A 15,813-nucleotide genomic window follows, 5' to 3' on the forward strand; every position below is an offset into this window, starting at 1 on the left:
AAAATGTTCTAATGCATACAGAGAATGCTGGTAATAGTTGAGTTTGAAGGGCTGAAGTTCCGCAGCGCAATGAAAACTTTATAGAGAAAACCTTTACAAGTGTTTTCTGATCTGACACAGGACACAATTATATCGAGGTATGCTACCATGAGCACAACAATGTTACTGTACTGTCTGCGATCATGATTGCAAGTAAGCAGCAACACTGAAAACTCCCCAACGTCTCCCTTGGACACAACAGAATCTTATCTTCAGAAAAGTATTTGATGTGTTCCCTTTCGCTTTAATGACAGCATGCACTCCAGCTGGCATGGACTCTGATGACCCATGTTATCCTAGTATGATTTGAGAATGTTCCAAAGGGCTTCTTGTGATGTCACAGAATGCTTGGCTTTCTGAGTCTTCAAATGACCCCATAAATAGTTCAGTGGGGTTGAGGTCAGGTGACTGTGGAGGAAAGTCCATGACAGTCAGGACTCCTTGGTCTTCTTTGGTCTTCAAGTAGTTCTTGCAAAGCTTTGAGGTGTCTTTGGGGTCATTATCCTTCTGTAGTATGAATCCCTCCCCACAAAGATGCAAACCAGAGGGTATAGCATGTCTGTCTTTCCCGTTTCTGCAAAGCGTTTTAGAGTTCCATGCACTGCCCCCTTAGAAACCCTTAGTCATGATTTGACACTGAGAAAGCCCCTCTTTGCTTAGAATAACAATTTGACTTCTGACACTTTCACTCAGTTCTGATGCCATGTTTCCCACTATCACAATGCTACTTAGTAAGGTGAGCCTCCGATGAGTCGATCAAATCCAGTGTCATCTGAACGCATGCTTCGATGGAAGGGATACAACTCAAAGAAATCTGATCTTTTGTACAAAGAAGTTAAGTTGGCCAATGCCACAAATTTGCTTTAATTTGATTGCTGACCTAAAAATAGTGCAGAATCAAAATATTTCGTCTTCATTTTACATTTTACATACTACTTGTGTTTTTAAATGTTTTTGAATCCTCAAACTTTGTGACTATTTTCAGGTTTACATGAAAATATTTTAGATTTTCAATGTGGTCTCAGACTTTTGGACCCCACTGTATATGTTGTGCAGCCTGGCAGAAATGACTAACATTCAAGGTACAAGAAAAGAGCTGGTTCCTGTGAACAGCTTTGTTTTCAGGAGTGAATGGTCTATTTCTCTGAGCCACTCAATAGCAACATAAGGACCCGCAAATTAGTATTACTTGATTGAAGCAGACTTAGCTTCATTAAGGCATACTTAAAATATTTAACATTTAATCAAGTAACTCTGTGTAACTGGTGTTAGTCGTGCCAAACCAACAGAGAATTCAATTTGCAGATCTACAGAGGCTTTAACCCTTTGAACTCTGCAATAGAAAAGAATTTTATCTTATTGTGATGTAATTTCTTTGCCGTATCTTCAAATGCTTCATATCCCTAAAATCTGCACAAAGATCATGTAAATAAGTATTGAAATTGTCTAAATTGTGAAAATAAAGGAAAAATAAACACACAAAACATATTGATCAAAAAAGATTTCTAAATGTAGAAACATGAACAAAATATTAACACTCAATAAATTATTTGAACATTTTTAGTATCTCAATCGCTCTCTGACTTTCCTATCAAGCTACTACTCTGCTTCACGGCAGGCTTTGCACCGCACGCAGCGCAGCGACGTCATCACGAGAGTGACAACGCTCAAGACAGAAGCATTAGCTTTCCGCTGCAAAAAGAATGAAGTTCTCGCTATTATGGTTTAAGTTTTAGATCGATTCTCTTTTCAAAGAGTTAAACATGGGGCTGGTGAAGAAAGTTGGACATTTATCACTCTAAATACTTGGCGGAGGCCAGCCAGAACTAAAAGGTCCGACTGAAATAACTGATCTGACTATTGGAGAGTTACCCTATTGTGATAGTCTCTTCATCCTCGTTTTCATTTCCAAGTACGTAGTTTATGATGATGCCGTCTTACATTTAGGTATTCACGGGAAACGTCTGATGCAAACAGATGCGCTGCTGTCTTGGCTGTCTACACATGCTGCATCACAGCTCGTGCTTCACTCGTCTCCCACTACGCCTCCGGTGTGGACACCGCGTGAGACGGCGTGAGCAAAAAGCGTCTTGATGCTGAGGAAGAGGAACATGTTGCAGTCGAGAGCAGCTGCAGACCTGAGCCTTTTCTGTATTCTTCATACCACTGAGTGCTCGTATTTTTGCACATTACGTTTTCTCACGTTTCTGAATTCAGCAGCTGCCCACCTATTTTCTACATAGACTACACATTTATAACAGAACGCCTGTGTTAACAACTGGAGGTGTGGGCTTTAAACAATTTGGGCATTTACCAGACAGGAAGAGTCTAATCGAGAGAAATCGAGTTGCATTTTGGGAAATGTAGGATCCAGTTGCCTCCAATGTTTGTTTTTTTTGCACCTTGAGGCATACTAGGCACCAAAAAGTCATGATATATTGTCTTCTGCTGGATCAATTTTGACCACCATTCCTCTCACCCGTCTGATGGCTACTGCACACTAGCAGAGTTGCAGGCCTGTGTCAATGCAGCTCACTGTAAGTTATTCATTATTAATACTACTCACTCAGCCTCTGCAAGACTTAGCAAAGCATTTTACAGCATTCATTTCCAGATGAGACAATTAAGGACAGACAGATTAACAGAGACTCTGACTACCCAGCTACCACTGTGCATACCAGTGTCGGACTGACTGGCTGACTGACTCTGAATTGCCAGCCAAAACAGAATTGATCAATTTAGGCTTCTCTCCTCTGGTTTCTGAACACAGATGTGATTTACGAAGCAGATATGAATGCTGTAGCAGATAGAAAAATGCAAAATAAAGTAAAGTACATGCAACGTAAAGCAGTTGTTCATGCAAACAGACGTGTAGAAGGAAACGCAAAAACATTATAATAATCATAATCCATCCATCCATAATCCATCCACAGAGCTGGCAGGTACAGTAGCTCTTCAGACAAGCTATGGAAGACACCATATCTATATCTTTACTGTCACCAAAGTGAGAGGAGGAGAGAAGGAACTCCCTCCACTTTACAGGCAGTATGTACAGCATCTGTCACTGCGTTAAGGTGTGTGTTTGTGTGTGTGTGTGAGGTGTTAGGTTGACGAAAACGAGCAAGGCAGACCAGAGAAGTGAGAAACTGCATGGAGAGAGCGTCGGGCCACACAGAATACCGACAGAGCGTTTACCTGCCCCTGCGTTCTGCCCGTATGCCGTGTAGCTGCCGCTCCTTCCACGGGTCCCCCTACCTGAGCCACGAGCTACTGCTACCGCCGCTGCTGCCACGGGTCCGTACGCTGTAGCCGGGAAGCCTGAGGAAAAAAAGGACACAAGGGAGGGCTCTCAAGATTACTGCACGTCGCGACAACAGCATGACGCGCCATTTGCCTGAAATCGGACAGAATTGTCAACTTGGCACGCTCCATTTCCGTCGTCAGTCTGACACTGCCTCCACTCTTAACTGATTTTCATGGGGGAGGGGGATTCAGTTTCCTCTAACCAATCACGAGAGACCAACGCATCCGCCTTAATCGAGACAACGTTTGACAACAGCATTAGTCCCGCCCGTGGCGCTGTTTGGCTAATCGTTAGCCCCCCCTGCCCCCGCAGCACTCGATCGCTTGACGTCGTGAGCTGGGCCTGTTGGGCAAAGCAACAAAGCACATGCCCAGTCTCTCAATCTGCACACTGAACCAGAACAAAACCTCTTACAAAATGAAAAGTTGAACTGTACCCTATAAATGTCACAACATTTGGCTCAATACAGTTACACTGATTCCAAAGCCCTTGGCTGTCTCATTCTCAGAACATGTGATGGCTTCAACCCTCTTTAGATGACGTCCCTCAGTAATTTACTGGGAGTCCAGTGAAATTGATAATGAGATGCAATAATATTGTCCCATTTTTCATCAGCTGAATCACGACGAGGGCTGAATCTTTAATCTATAAAGAACTTGTCGGTTAAATAACATTTGGATTGTTCTTGTGCTTAAATGAGAGATGTCCATCTACACCACGGACTTCAGCTACTGCACAGAGACCTGCCATCTTCAGAAGGTTTCTGATGACTCAGCAATAGTTGGATGTATCAGTAAGGGTGATGAGGAGGAGTACAGGGCTGCTGTGGACAACTTTGTCACATGGTGCGAGCAGAACCATCTGCAGCTCAACGTGACAAAGACAAAGGAGCTGACTGTGGATCTGAGGAGGACCCCTGTTTCCATCCAGGGGGTCAGTGTGGGCATTGTAGAGGACTACAAGCACCTGGGGGTTCACATTGACAATAAACTGGACTGGGTAAAGAAGACTAATGCCCTCTACAAGAAGGGCCAGAGCCGTCTCTATTTTCTGAGGCGGCTGAGGTCTTTCAACATCTGCCGGACTATGCTGAGGATGTTTTATGAGTCTTTGGTGGCCAGTGCTATCCTCTATGCTGTTGTATGCTGGGGCAGCAGGCTGAGGGTGGCGGACTCCAACAGACTCAACAAACTGATCCGCAAGGCCAGTGACATTGTGGGGGGTGGAGCTGGACTCTCTGACGGTGGTGTCAGAGGGGAGGATGCTGTCTAAGCTGCGGGCCATCTTGGAGGACAATGTCTCACATCCTCAGCTTCAGTGGGAGACTCATTCCTCCCAAATGTACAACACAGAAACGCTTATTCTAATAAGCCATGGACTATAAATAATTCACGTTAATTTTCTTAAACAGACGTTTAAGTAGTTACGGAATTACATTATCTAAAGATGATCTAAAAGCAGAGTGCAGTATCTGCATTTTTTTAGGCATTGGGTGGGTTATATGGCAATTATTTTGGGGGGGTAAAATAATCAGCCTTAAAAAGACTAAATGGAAGCATTACAACCTTTCCACCTGATGTTTGCCATCCATCCTGAAAACTTTACATCACTTTACAAACACTTTTTTCACTGCTTCTATGATTACTGCACGCTGCCTTTGTAGGGCACTAGTTTACCCTTTACATTAACCCAAGAGACTGTATAATCTTTTCAACTTGTGTCTTATTTTTATTTTCTTTTTAGGTCTGTATAATGAACCAGCTTTTAAATTCATATTTTAGCGTGCATGCTGTTCTTGTGAAAGCGTGCTCTGTTTTTAACGTCACACTGTGACAGATTGTGGAAAACTGTCGGTTCCTCATCAACGTGTGGCATGCCGTGAAAAGATGTGGAAATTCAACGATTATTTTCCATACAAAACGATACGTCAAAAGGTAAATAAGTGTTTTTCAGGGAGTTTCTGTGTTTCTATAACGACACAATGTGTTTTCTGGTCGCTGGTTGCACGCACAGCCTTGATTGCAAATTGGAAATCCATTTGTTTTGATGAACCATATAGTATGTGTTACGGCTACAGGCGTAACTAGTGTTTCCTTGTGTCTTCCCCTTCCTTGTATTCCCAGTGCTCCCTGTCAGTCTTTCTCTGGTTGTTCCGCACACACCTGTCTGCTATCAGCTCGTCGTTTCAACCTCAAGTGGAGCATCACCCGCTTGTCCTCCGCCAGCAGAACAAGTGCTGTCTGCCAGTCACGCTTCCCTCATTCCCTCCGCTCACGCCAGCTCCTGCATCGCCTCCGTTCCTACCACCATTGGACACCGTTTACCCTGCCAACCGGGCCCCATCCAAATTCCCCCCGTTTCAATAAACTCTTATCTCCAACTCCACTCTGTCCGTGTCCTGCCGTTAGGTCACCTCCTGAGTTCGTTAACAGTGTGTTGAAGGATAAATCAGTCAGATAATCTATAAATTTTATCTTGCTTCGTCATCTTCTCTCCATATATCACCTGGAGGCCTCAGCGGTGTGAAGCTGGGCCTGTCTGCTTCGGGCTGAGCGATCCAAGACTTTAAGCAGCACCTCCCGCATGTTTGTGATAGAGGTCAATGCTCTTGATATGGCAACAGCAAACCAGCGCTGGAGAAAACTTGCGGTGGGCTAGGAGTCCGTTGCATGTTGCCTCATGTGCTCACAGAACAAACTGCGTAAAGCGCTGTGCCCCAGCAGGTCTCTTGCATCCACTCCCAGTTCCTCAGTGTCCCTGGTCCCACTTCACTGGACTTTGTTGCATGGCTTCAGCCTTCAGAAGGCAGGCACCACCATATTGAATGTGGTAGATAGTAGTTCTCTAAACCTGCTCCCGTAACCCCTTTGCCCAATGATCAAGGAAATGGCATACAACACTAGGGTTGGGTATCGAGTACCGGTTCCGAGTTGGAACCGTGGATTTGATAAGAAGCGTGCATTTCGTGCTCCTGAGTGTACAGCAGTGAGCTTTTTACAGCCCATAAAAGTTGCCAGGACCTGCTACGCGGACCTGAGGTCACGTGAATTGTTACGCAGTACGTCCACAAAGCATGTGAGAAGAGACACTTCTGTTTGCATGCTGCAGCAAACCCTCGAACCTTCGTGCACCGTTCTGTCGTTTGATAAGCACACAAGACTGTTCAGACAGCATCTGGCATACAAGAGTGGGCATTGGAAGTCCTTTATCACGCCAAACTTAAGTCACAACACACAACATAACCAAAGGGGCTGCAAACTCCAGCCCAGCTGCGTAAAGTAAAGTCACAATTCACAATAAGAGTCTTTCACGGTAAGAATCATATTTGAATGACCTCTGGCAAAACGGTGACAAAGGATGCGAAAGACCTCTTTTCGACCCGGTATTATTATGTGATCTGTATCTGGATATCTTACCCCGATCACGGAAAACTCTTTGGACTATGTGCACCTGGAACACATTGTAATCAGTAAGCGATCAAATCAGTCAGACCACCTCTGGAGGCCTGGCTCACACTGGGATCAGATCTCTGCCCATTCTAAGTCCACCCAACAAGCTGAAAAGTCATGCCTCTACATATAAGTAGGGCCCATACAGCCACTTTGAAGTCACTTTAAGACACTCTCCAGGCACTACGACGAGCAAGACAAGAGCAACCTGTATCGCTCCCCTTGACCTGATACACACCTTGTTTGCTTACAAGTCCACCAACTCTGCGGTTTTGTATATTATTGACCTCCATTGGCTGAAAAGCCCAACAATCGGCTCCAGCCTGCGTTAAGGTAGCTGATTTTTCTTTACATAAATAATGCGTTTGAATATTACATGACAAATGTGGATGTCCCCATCTCTAATTTACACTTTTACTTTCTCCAAACTTTGTTACACAATTTATTGTGAAAGGTGACGAAGGCCTCTACAAATTGCTCGCTTCCCCATAACTATTATTAACTAGGAGGGTCTTGTTCTAGAGTGTATGTAGCCTCTATGGATAAAACAGGTAATAGATGTGTGACAGATTTCTGGATGTTATCTCACTTTTCCAAAAGTGCATCCTCCTTCATTTGTAATATTTGGAGACGACAGACGGTGAGGACAAACAGACACTACAAAACACTGCACAACATTACCTTCAAATTGCTGGATGCACACACTCACTCACACACACACACACACACACACAGGCTATTTTGGATGCCTCCAGTCTGAGCTAATGGTGCATTTCGCAGGACTATTTTTGAAGGCATTAAGGCACAGCGAGAATCCAATCCGTACAGCCATCCATCCCCCTACTCAAAATAGACAGCGCGTTGTTGACACGCTCTCTGTGAAAAACAAGACTTCTTTCCTCTCCCCCATCCTGCCAGTGAGGGTATAAAAGCCTGCAACCTCTGGCTGTCTCACTTCAGGTGAGTGCAACATCACAGGGACTTTGAAAGGGCAGTGGAAATACTAGTTAAAATTCAGCTGGGGAGGCTGTCGACGAGTGGTCTGCAGTAAAACACACGCATAGAGGGCTAAGAGGAGGTGCTGCAATGTGAAATAATGTATTGTACCACAGACATCAAACTAAGGCAAGATCCGTCTTGGAGTGAGCTACATAGTTCCTTATAAATTCATTTCATTCTAAATAAAATTTCATATCTGGATTCAGAGTTCCTTAAATGTCCAATAGTTGGTAAGAAACATGTCCGAGTGCATTTTTCAGGGGAAAGGATGCCAGCGCTGAGGCCTGCCCATCACCATAACAGTACTGTGGCGATGCCAGCTTTAGGACCCTGGAACAATGAACTGTCATTCTCAACAACAACAAAAAAAAAATAATTGTATTGTAAAAACACCCCAGCAGTCAAAGTTGCACCCACCGACGAAAGGCGAACATTTGCTTCGCGTTCAGTCCGACTACACCTTAATATTCACAATTTTTGTTTTTTGAAAATTCAAAAACTGTGACTGTGACACTTGAGCTTTCAAATATATATTTAATATATATTTCGCAAATGCAAGAATACCACATCAAACTGTAGAGATTTTACAATATATGATACCATCCTCCTCATCCCATCTAACAAAATGTCTAGAGCTGCTATGAATGCTGTGGTACCAGATCGCCACACTTCGGCGAGAGGTCTGGCCCAACCAACCCATTATCATTCTGGGATAGGAGAAAAAAACACTCTGGCTTGTTTGTATTCCTTTTAAACCAATCACAATCGTCTTGGGGCGGTGCTGAGCCCAGGATGCAGCGACGGTGCCCTTATAAAGCGGTAACACGCAGATTCCGACTGAAATAGTCGGCTAATGGCAGACTCATCCCAACAGCCCACATCCGATTATAAAGAATACGGCCTAGACCTGCTCTATATGTAAAGTGTCATGAGATAACTTTTGTTGTAATTTGGTGCTATAAATAAATGAAACTGAATTGAATTGAAATTGAATCTGGTGAGTCCGGCTACCAGTATCCAAACAAAGACGAATATCCTTGCTTAAGCTAACGTTGGGTTCAGACAGGAGGCAGAAGCGCTGCGAAGCATCGTGATACGTCAAGTAGCAGTAGCCTGGCTGTTCATTTCTCCACGCCGGTCAACAAGTGAATCTAATCATAGGTAGGGCTGATCTCTGTCTGTCTGCCTGTCTGTCTGTCTGTCTCTCTTCCTCTTCCTCTCTGTTTAGACACACCAGACGAATATGTGGAGTAAGTAGGCTACGACACGATCACAAACAGCCGTGATCATATTCAGAATAGCCAGATTCGCTTGCTGCCCCATCATCCAGTCATTGTGGGTTGGGTTAGGGTTAGTGACATGCGGTAGACCACTCTCTCTCTCATTCAGTCCAGCTCTCTCTCTCTCTCTCTCTCTCTCTCTCTCTCTGTCACATTCTCTCTATGATGCCAGCTCAGCATGGTGGACATTCTCTTAATAAAAAGTCTGCTCTGCTGGCTTGTCAATGTTGCCTTTCCAGCACCAACAGCGGACCTCACATCCAGCTTTCTGACACCAAGTGCGAGGTGTTGACCTTATTTGTCAGCTCATGTATGTTCACTCTTTGTCCCATTGTCTCACAAGCACATTTTCCCATCCTTTCCCCCAAAACGCATTTATGCCCAACTAAAGATTACTTAAAATTATCAAATAAAAGCTGGTATTCAAACAAAATTTTTTTTTAACTTCATGTACATTTCCACGATACTAATCCCATCAGTGCAACAACAGTCATGTCATACTCATCGTCTCACTTTCTCATACAACTTAAATAATGTAGTCAAAACTGAACTCTGATCACTTCTAGCCTTCCCATGAGGCACCGATTGTAAAGTGGTGCATGCCGAAATTAACAGCAACATTCGCTGCATTTTGTTCCAAACAATGTTCATAAAAGTGGTGTGAATTCTTAAAAGCCACATTTTTTTCTTTTTTTTTTTTTACCAGATTTGCAGCAATATTTGTCATAATTACTTTTCTTGTGATCACATATTAAAAAGGTATGGAGTTTTCAGAAAGTTGTTGTTTAACCCTAACCCTAACCCTAACGACACCGGTGGCCGCGAAGTGAACAACAGTCAGCGTCCCGTTGCTCGTGGCCGTGTCTGTAGGCGAGCGAGCCAAAACAGTGAGGTGACATCCTACATTTTATTTGGGACCACTGACAACTTGGCTTGCCGTTTGCAAGTTACTTCATCAGCTGGCGTTACAAAGCAACCAACGGCAGATCCACTGCCGTATAGCTAAGTTACAAGCAAGTTAGAACTTTGTGTTGGGCTCTGCGTTTCGGCGGGTGCCGGCCTTTTGGTGACGGTAGCGGACTGAGCTGAACATGGAGCTGAAGAGAGGCTAAGCACTCGGGAGCGCGCGTGACGTAGAAATCAGGCTGTTGTAGGCAACCGAGAAAGTCATCACACATTGGCAATAAAAACCGATTAATACATGTCAATTGTTGAATATTGTTATATACTTGGCTCCTTTTAAATATAATGCTAATGTTAAACCTTAATGTTAAATGTTCAACGTCAAATCTAAATGCTAATTGTTAAATCTGATTGTCATAGGTGCTTGGTGTGACTAAATATTTACAGTCTGACCGGTGGACAGCGCTGGACGTATTCATCAAGCTTTTATTTTGTTTTTTCCGCTGACTGCCTGTGTGAATTTGCGTATTAGCTAAATATTTGTATTTAATATCATCAAGCACCTGTGACGTTTAGATTTAAGACTTAGAAAAGATTGAAGATTTAGATTTAACTTTTAGCATCTTGATGAAACATTTCACATTCAGACTTAAGATTTAGATTTACATGTAACAATTAAATTTTGATTCTACATTTTGATTAAGATTAAACATTTATATTTAACATTTATATTTAAGATTTAGATTTGACTTTAGCATGATGAAAGATTTCACATTTAGATTTAACATTTAATATTTAGATTTAACATTGTCATTATATTTAATATCATTTTTACAAGAAAAGTTAATATGACAAAGTTCACAAATATAGCTGTAAATCTGGTAAAAAAAATACAAGTGACACCACATTTCTAAACGTTGTTTGTAGCGAAATGTTGCTGTTAATTTCAGCCTATATCGTCCAGGAAAAACTACTAGAAGGCTTTCATTGTGAAACACACAAACCAACAAAAAAAATGGACGTAAAGCAAATTGAATTTAGTGTGTTGAGTATGACATTACTCTGTTTTTGCATGTAAATATAAAACAGAATGAGGTAAACGTGAAGACAGGAGCAGATCAGAAAACTGTGTACTTTTAGATTTTAATTAAAAATAAAGGCCTGTCTCTAATATAAGCATAATTCAAAGAAATTCCTCATTCTCTCTGCTGTTGAGGATATTAGAGAATTCACACAGAGAGTTAAATTTCATAAGAATGACTCAATGCCTAAATTATTTCACCTGATTTGGATGCAGTTTGTACCATTCAGCTAATGTATCTCTATCATAAAAAAAGATGTTGCCTGGTTTTGTGTTACAAAGCTGCAACGTAAAGCTGAATGTGTGTTTGTATGTGCCTTTGGCGTGTGTGTGTGTGTGTGTCTACAACGATAACTCTTTGCATAACTGATTAGGCACTAATCAAAAGTGAAACATCAATTCCAGGCATGGCCCTCAACAAACAGGTAACCAGAAAGAAAGGGACGGGAGGGAGCTTTTTACTACCTGGACCTGCTCAGGAAGTGGCCTCTGGAATGGCTGTGACCTTGGCGCCTCACTACCACACACATGCCACAAACTTCAGCTCTCATCAGAGGCCAACACGTCCTCCACCCAAAACCAAAAAAAAAATGGACTGTGACAAATGCAAGGAGACAATCGGTTTGTTTAAAATGGACATGGGATGGGACGCGACTATATTCTCCAGTCACTCCAAAGCCTTGAAAACCGCTCTTGGAATTGTTGTTGTTGTAGTGCTACAGTGCGTGTCACGACGTGTGTCTGCTGGTACGTAAGGCATAAGTCTCTCACACTCACTACACACTAAAAGGACAATACCAACACAGGAGTGTAAACTGTAATCATTGCTGTTGCCATGTACCGTCTGCTCTGCGTCTCCCACACACATCACGAGCTGCATTCAAGGAAGCACTAAATGGGCTATGAAAAGAAGGAGGGTAAGAATTTGGCTTTGACTCTGCCTGAATGTAAAGATGGTGCAATAAAGCGGTGTTAAATGGGGCCAAACACAGCAACTTTCACGTCCGAGCACCGAGGTTGGTCCGGTGCAATCAGGAAATCACAAAAGAAAAGGCTAAGTAATTTCACGGGAGGAGCCATGGGGGAGAGCATGGCCGAAAAAATTAACCTAAAGCAATCAGTTCCCCCTCCTCGACGTGGTCTTCCTAAAGGGTCCCAGATTAGAGGAGGCAGGAATGAAAAGACAAAGTAGAGCTGCTGTTCGGTTGAGTCTGGCTGGTGACGTCTTAGAAAAATAACAACTTCCATGTCATTGTGGGTTTTGAGTGCTGGGATCGATAAAAAAAAAAAAAGTTGAAACGCAATGTCCTCCCCCTGAGTACAGACCTATCACTCAAGCTCAAACTGGACTTGCTGGATTGTCTTTAATTGTCTTATTTGCACGTGTTTTCGGTCTGTACACCCAGTCTGGTTTCCCAGTGGCCTAAAACCTGGTTGACATCTGTCTGGACGGTGCCACTTTTCACCAGTGTAACTCGCTATATTGGATTACCTGAATAAGACACTGGCCTCACAGCTAGAGTTGGTCCCATGTGACTGCCCATTACTCCTAAAAACCATTTCAGAGAAACAATTTCCCTACTAATAGAATATTTAATGTTTAACAGATTAATAGACAAGTAATTTAACTTGGGGAAAAAAAAAAAGATTGCAAACCCAAGTTTAGGCAACCGACAAAGCAGAAGACTGCCCCCAGGATTCCAGGGACCCCGAAAGCTCTAGGCTTACTGTATGTATCAGTGAAAATTTGTTTGGGAGAAGCCAACAGTAGACCACAATATCAACTGACACAATGAGGGCCTGGGTCTTGAAGTTGGGTCTTGATTTGCAGCCCTTCTAGCCTAGGAAAACTGACCACACTCTGCAGAGCTGCAGGAACAAGGGTTAATATAGCCCCCCCAGGCCCCTTGCAAAGGAATCCAACCACAAAATGAAACACATACTACAGCCATATTGTCTTAAGATTTCCGTCTTCGTGATGGCAATGAACTACTTGTTGGATGTTTCAAAGAGTAAATCAAAGGTTTGCCACAGGTATTAGCGACAACTGCATTAATCAATCAGCAATAGAGAGCTGCAAATATTTATTCATATGCGTGATTATTAATAAATAACAAATAATAATAACAATAATATGGTAATATATGCAAAACACATTTCAAAGCAGTAGCAATTTTCTCCGTATCATATCAGAGTAAAGCATTGTTACATGTTGGCATCAGGGCAAGACAGGGAACTGGCACACCAGCCCACCTTCCACTCTGGCAAAGAAAGCATGAAATCAGGCACTAAGTGTTGACTGCTGATGACTAGCGTTCCAGGAATAGCTCTGGCGTATCCATATTTTAAAAGGTCCTAAGAGGTAGTGAATGGGGAAATAATAGTTTAGCGTCGCCTTACCGAATCAAATTTGAAAAGAAAGTTGGATCGAGATTAGACCCCGTGTGTGTGCGTTCCTCGTCCTTCCCTTGTCAGGCTGGGTTCATGCCACAGCGTTACATATTCATTCTGGAGAACCCTGCTGAGATCTGCCACCCACGTGTGTCTGTGTGTGTGTGTGTGTGTGTGTGTGTGTGTGTGTGTGTGTTTGTGGGTATGTGCAAGAAAAGGAATCAAACCGTTTAAAAGAGAACTTACCAGGGAACTGGTAGCTATAGCTTGGGGCAAAGCCAGTGTAGCCTCTGCCATACGTAGCTACAATATTGGGATAACCTGGAGAGAAGGCAAGACATTACTGTTAATATACTGTTTGAGCTTCATCTGAAATCTAAATAATTCAAACTAAAATGATTTTTAAAAACAAAAAAAAAATTTCTCTATCCACATACTAATAATTCAAAATTATGTCAGATATTGGAAAAAAACATGATCGGATCAACCAAAGCTCCCGTGCTGGCTTCCAGACCCTTTGACTTTGTTTTCCTCCAGGGTCAGATCGACGTCAGGGCCTGACCCCCTTGCCTTTTACCCAGCAGCTGGGTAACGTGGGGAACTTCTTGGTTATGGAGGAGCTGCTGCGTTTATTCATGTGCAAACTGTAACCTACACTGTACATTTACTGTCAGTAGACAACTTCCCTGCTGGCCTTTCCCTCTGTTCACCTGTCTGTCTGCTCTGAGCCCGGCCACCGTCTCTCTCTCTCTCTCAATCACACACTCGCTACACAGTGCCCTATTCCTTAAAGGAGCCCCCCCCCCCCGTCTCATTTTTTTAAGTTACGTTACAACCCGTTCAGACATTAAAAAGTAAAAAGTGATTAATGCATGTAAATTGTTACATATAGTACCATTAAGTAGACACGGGTGTTAACTGCACATGTATCTTTTCACATACATGTAACTGTATTTAAGGAATTCTACATCAGTTGAATATTATCTATTATATCTTTCGTGGTCAACAATGGTATTATATCTTGTTTCACAAGCATTCACTTTTAATTAACACACTTGAATAAGTGTCGGAGTATCGTTCTAGAGTGGGCTTTGGTTGCATGCAGGGAAACAGTTCATGTGGAGAACTGAAGGGGTGGAGAACTTTGGCCCAAATGCAATTGGTTATCAACAATATAGCTTTATTTATTTTTTTATCAATCTCAGAACCCTAGAGATTGGCTTTTTTTTTTTTTTTTAATGTATCTGCATTCAAATCGATAGCCGATATCATCAGACGATAGCTGATACGTTCTGAGATTGTATACATAGCAACTTATTGACAAAGTCACCAAATTATCAGTTAAGTGATGTTGCCCCAGAAACAGACCAGGTTCTATCTGAGGTCTAGCTGTTAGACCCAGTCTCATTTTAATGTTTACACGTACCCTTCCACCTTTTCCACTTTGAATGTTGTGCTTGGGAAGGAAATACCAAACAAATACGGCAAGGGGAATGCAGTGCTGCTACTCTTTGCATTGCCGTGAAAATAGAGCCCAGCGTGTTTTCATAGTTGTGAGTAAGTTGTGATATAAATAAAAGCAGTGTACTTACTCAGCATGCCCATGCCCAGCATGAAGGCATCCATAGTGTATGGTAGGCCCCTGGCCCGACCCCGTGCCCCTGTAGGAAACATCACTTCCTTAGGCTGGGCCTTTTTGCATTCTACCTGTGGAGCATGGACAAGAAAGACAATCATGCTGACAACAGAAAAATATCTCTTGCTTGCTCTTTGTCTCTCACTTCTCCTCCCTCCCTAGTTTCTCCCACTTGTCCTGTCTTTTCACTCAGGCTTCTCTGTGCTGGATCACCAGCCGTCCTTTGCTCTTGAGTCCGTGCAGTCTCTCCTGTTCCTGAGTGTTTGGCCACACCTGAAGGATGTTGCCGGATCCATTCTTCACATATGTTTACAATCTATCTACAATGTTGTCATCCTGACATCTGTACATGCGACATCTATTGCATTTCTGTCCATCCTGCCTGAGAGAGAGATGTTGCTCTTCCTGAGTTTTTTTTTCTTCCAGTTTTTCTTTATCCAAATCAAGGGTCTAAGGATAGAGTCTTGTCTTGTCTAGCCTCGTTAGTGTAAAAATTGTAAAGCCCCTTTAGGCAAATTTGTGATTTATGATATTGGGCAACATAAATAAAAATTGACTTGAGGTAAATCACAGAAACAAAGAATCAAAGATGAAACTGCAAAGCTGAACATTCAGAAATATGTGCTTCATTCCAACTTTTTAGGTTTTAGACCCTCCAGCTGGCAAAGATCTCAAGGTCAGCTTACTTCTTTTGCGACATTTAAGTTCACATTTAATGTCAATTTATAAAT

At 42.7% G+C, this 15,813-nt stretch overlaps 1 protein-coding gene across 5 annotated transcripts in view; it reads right to left on the minus strand.

Moving 5' to 3' along the window:
• The window catches only part of msi2b (musashi RNA-binding protein 2b), a 160,316-nt gene that overhangs the window by 10,891 nt on the left and 133,612 nt on the right, over window positions 1-15,813 (minus strand). For 4 of the 5 annotated variants that reach the window (XM_070905486.1, XM_070905485.1, XM_070905484.1 and 1 more), the window contains exons 9-11: window positions 15,039-15,153; window positions 13,693-13,767; window positions 3,295-3,357 (exon numbers count right to left, since the gene is read on the minus strand). In XM_070905486.1, coding sequence (XP_070761587.1) covers window positions 3,295-3,357; window positions 13,693-13,767; window positions 15,039-15,153 — 253 coding nt within the window. Of the gene's footprint in view, window positions 1-3,234; window positions 3,358-13,692; window positions 13,768-15,038; window positions 15,154-15,813 lie in introns of all 5 variants that reach the window. The other variant, XM_070905482.1, reaches the window with a different exon arrangement.

The sequence above is a fragment of the Enoplosus armatus genome, chromosome 5, assembly GCF_043641665.1.
Source record: "Enoplosus armatus isolate fEnoArm2 chromosome 5, fEnoArm2.hap1, whole genome shotgun sequence".
NCBI classification, from domain to species: Eukaryota; Metazoa; Chordata; class Actinopteri; order Centrarchiformes; family Enoplosidae; genus Enoplosus; species Enoplosus armatus.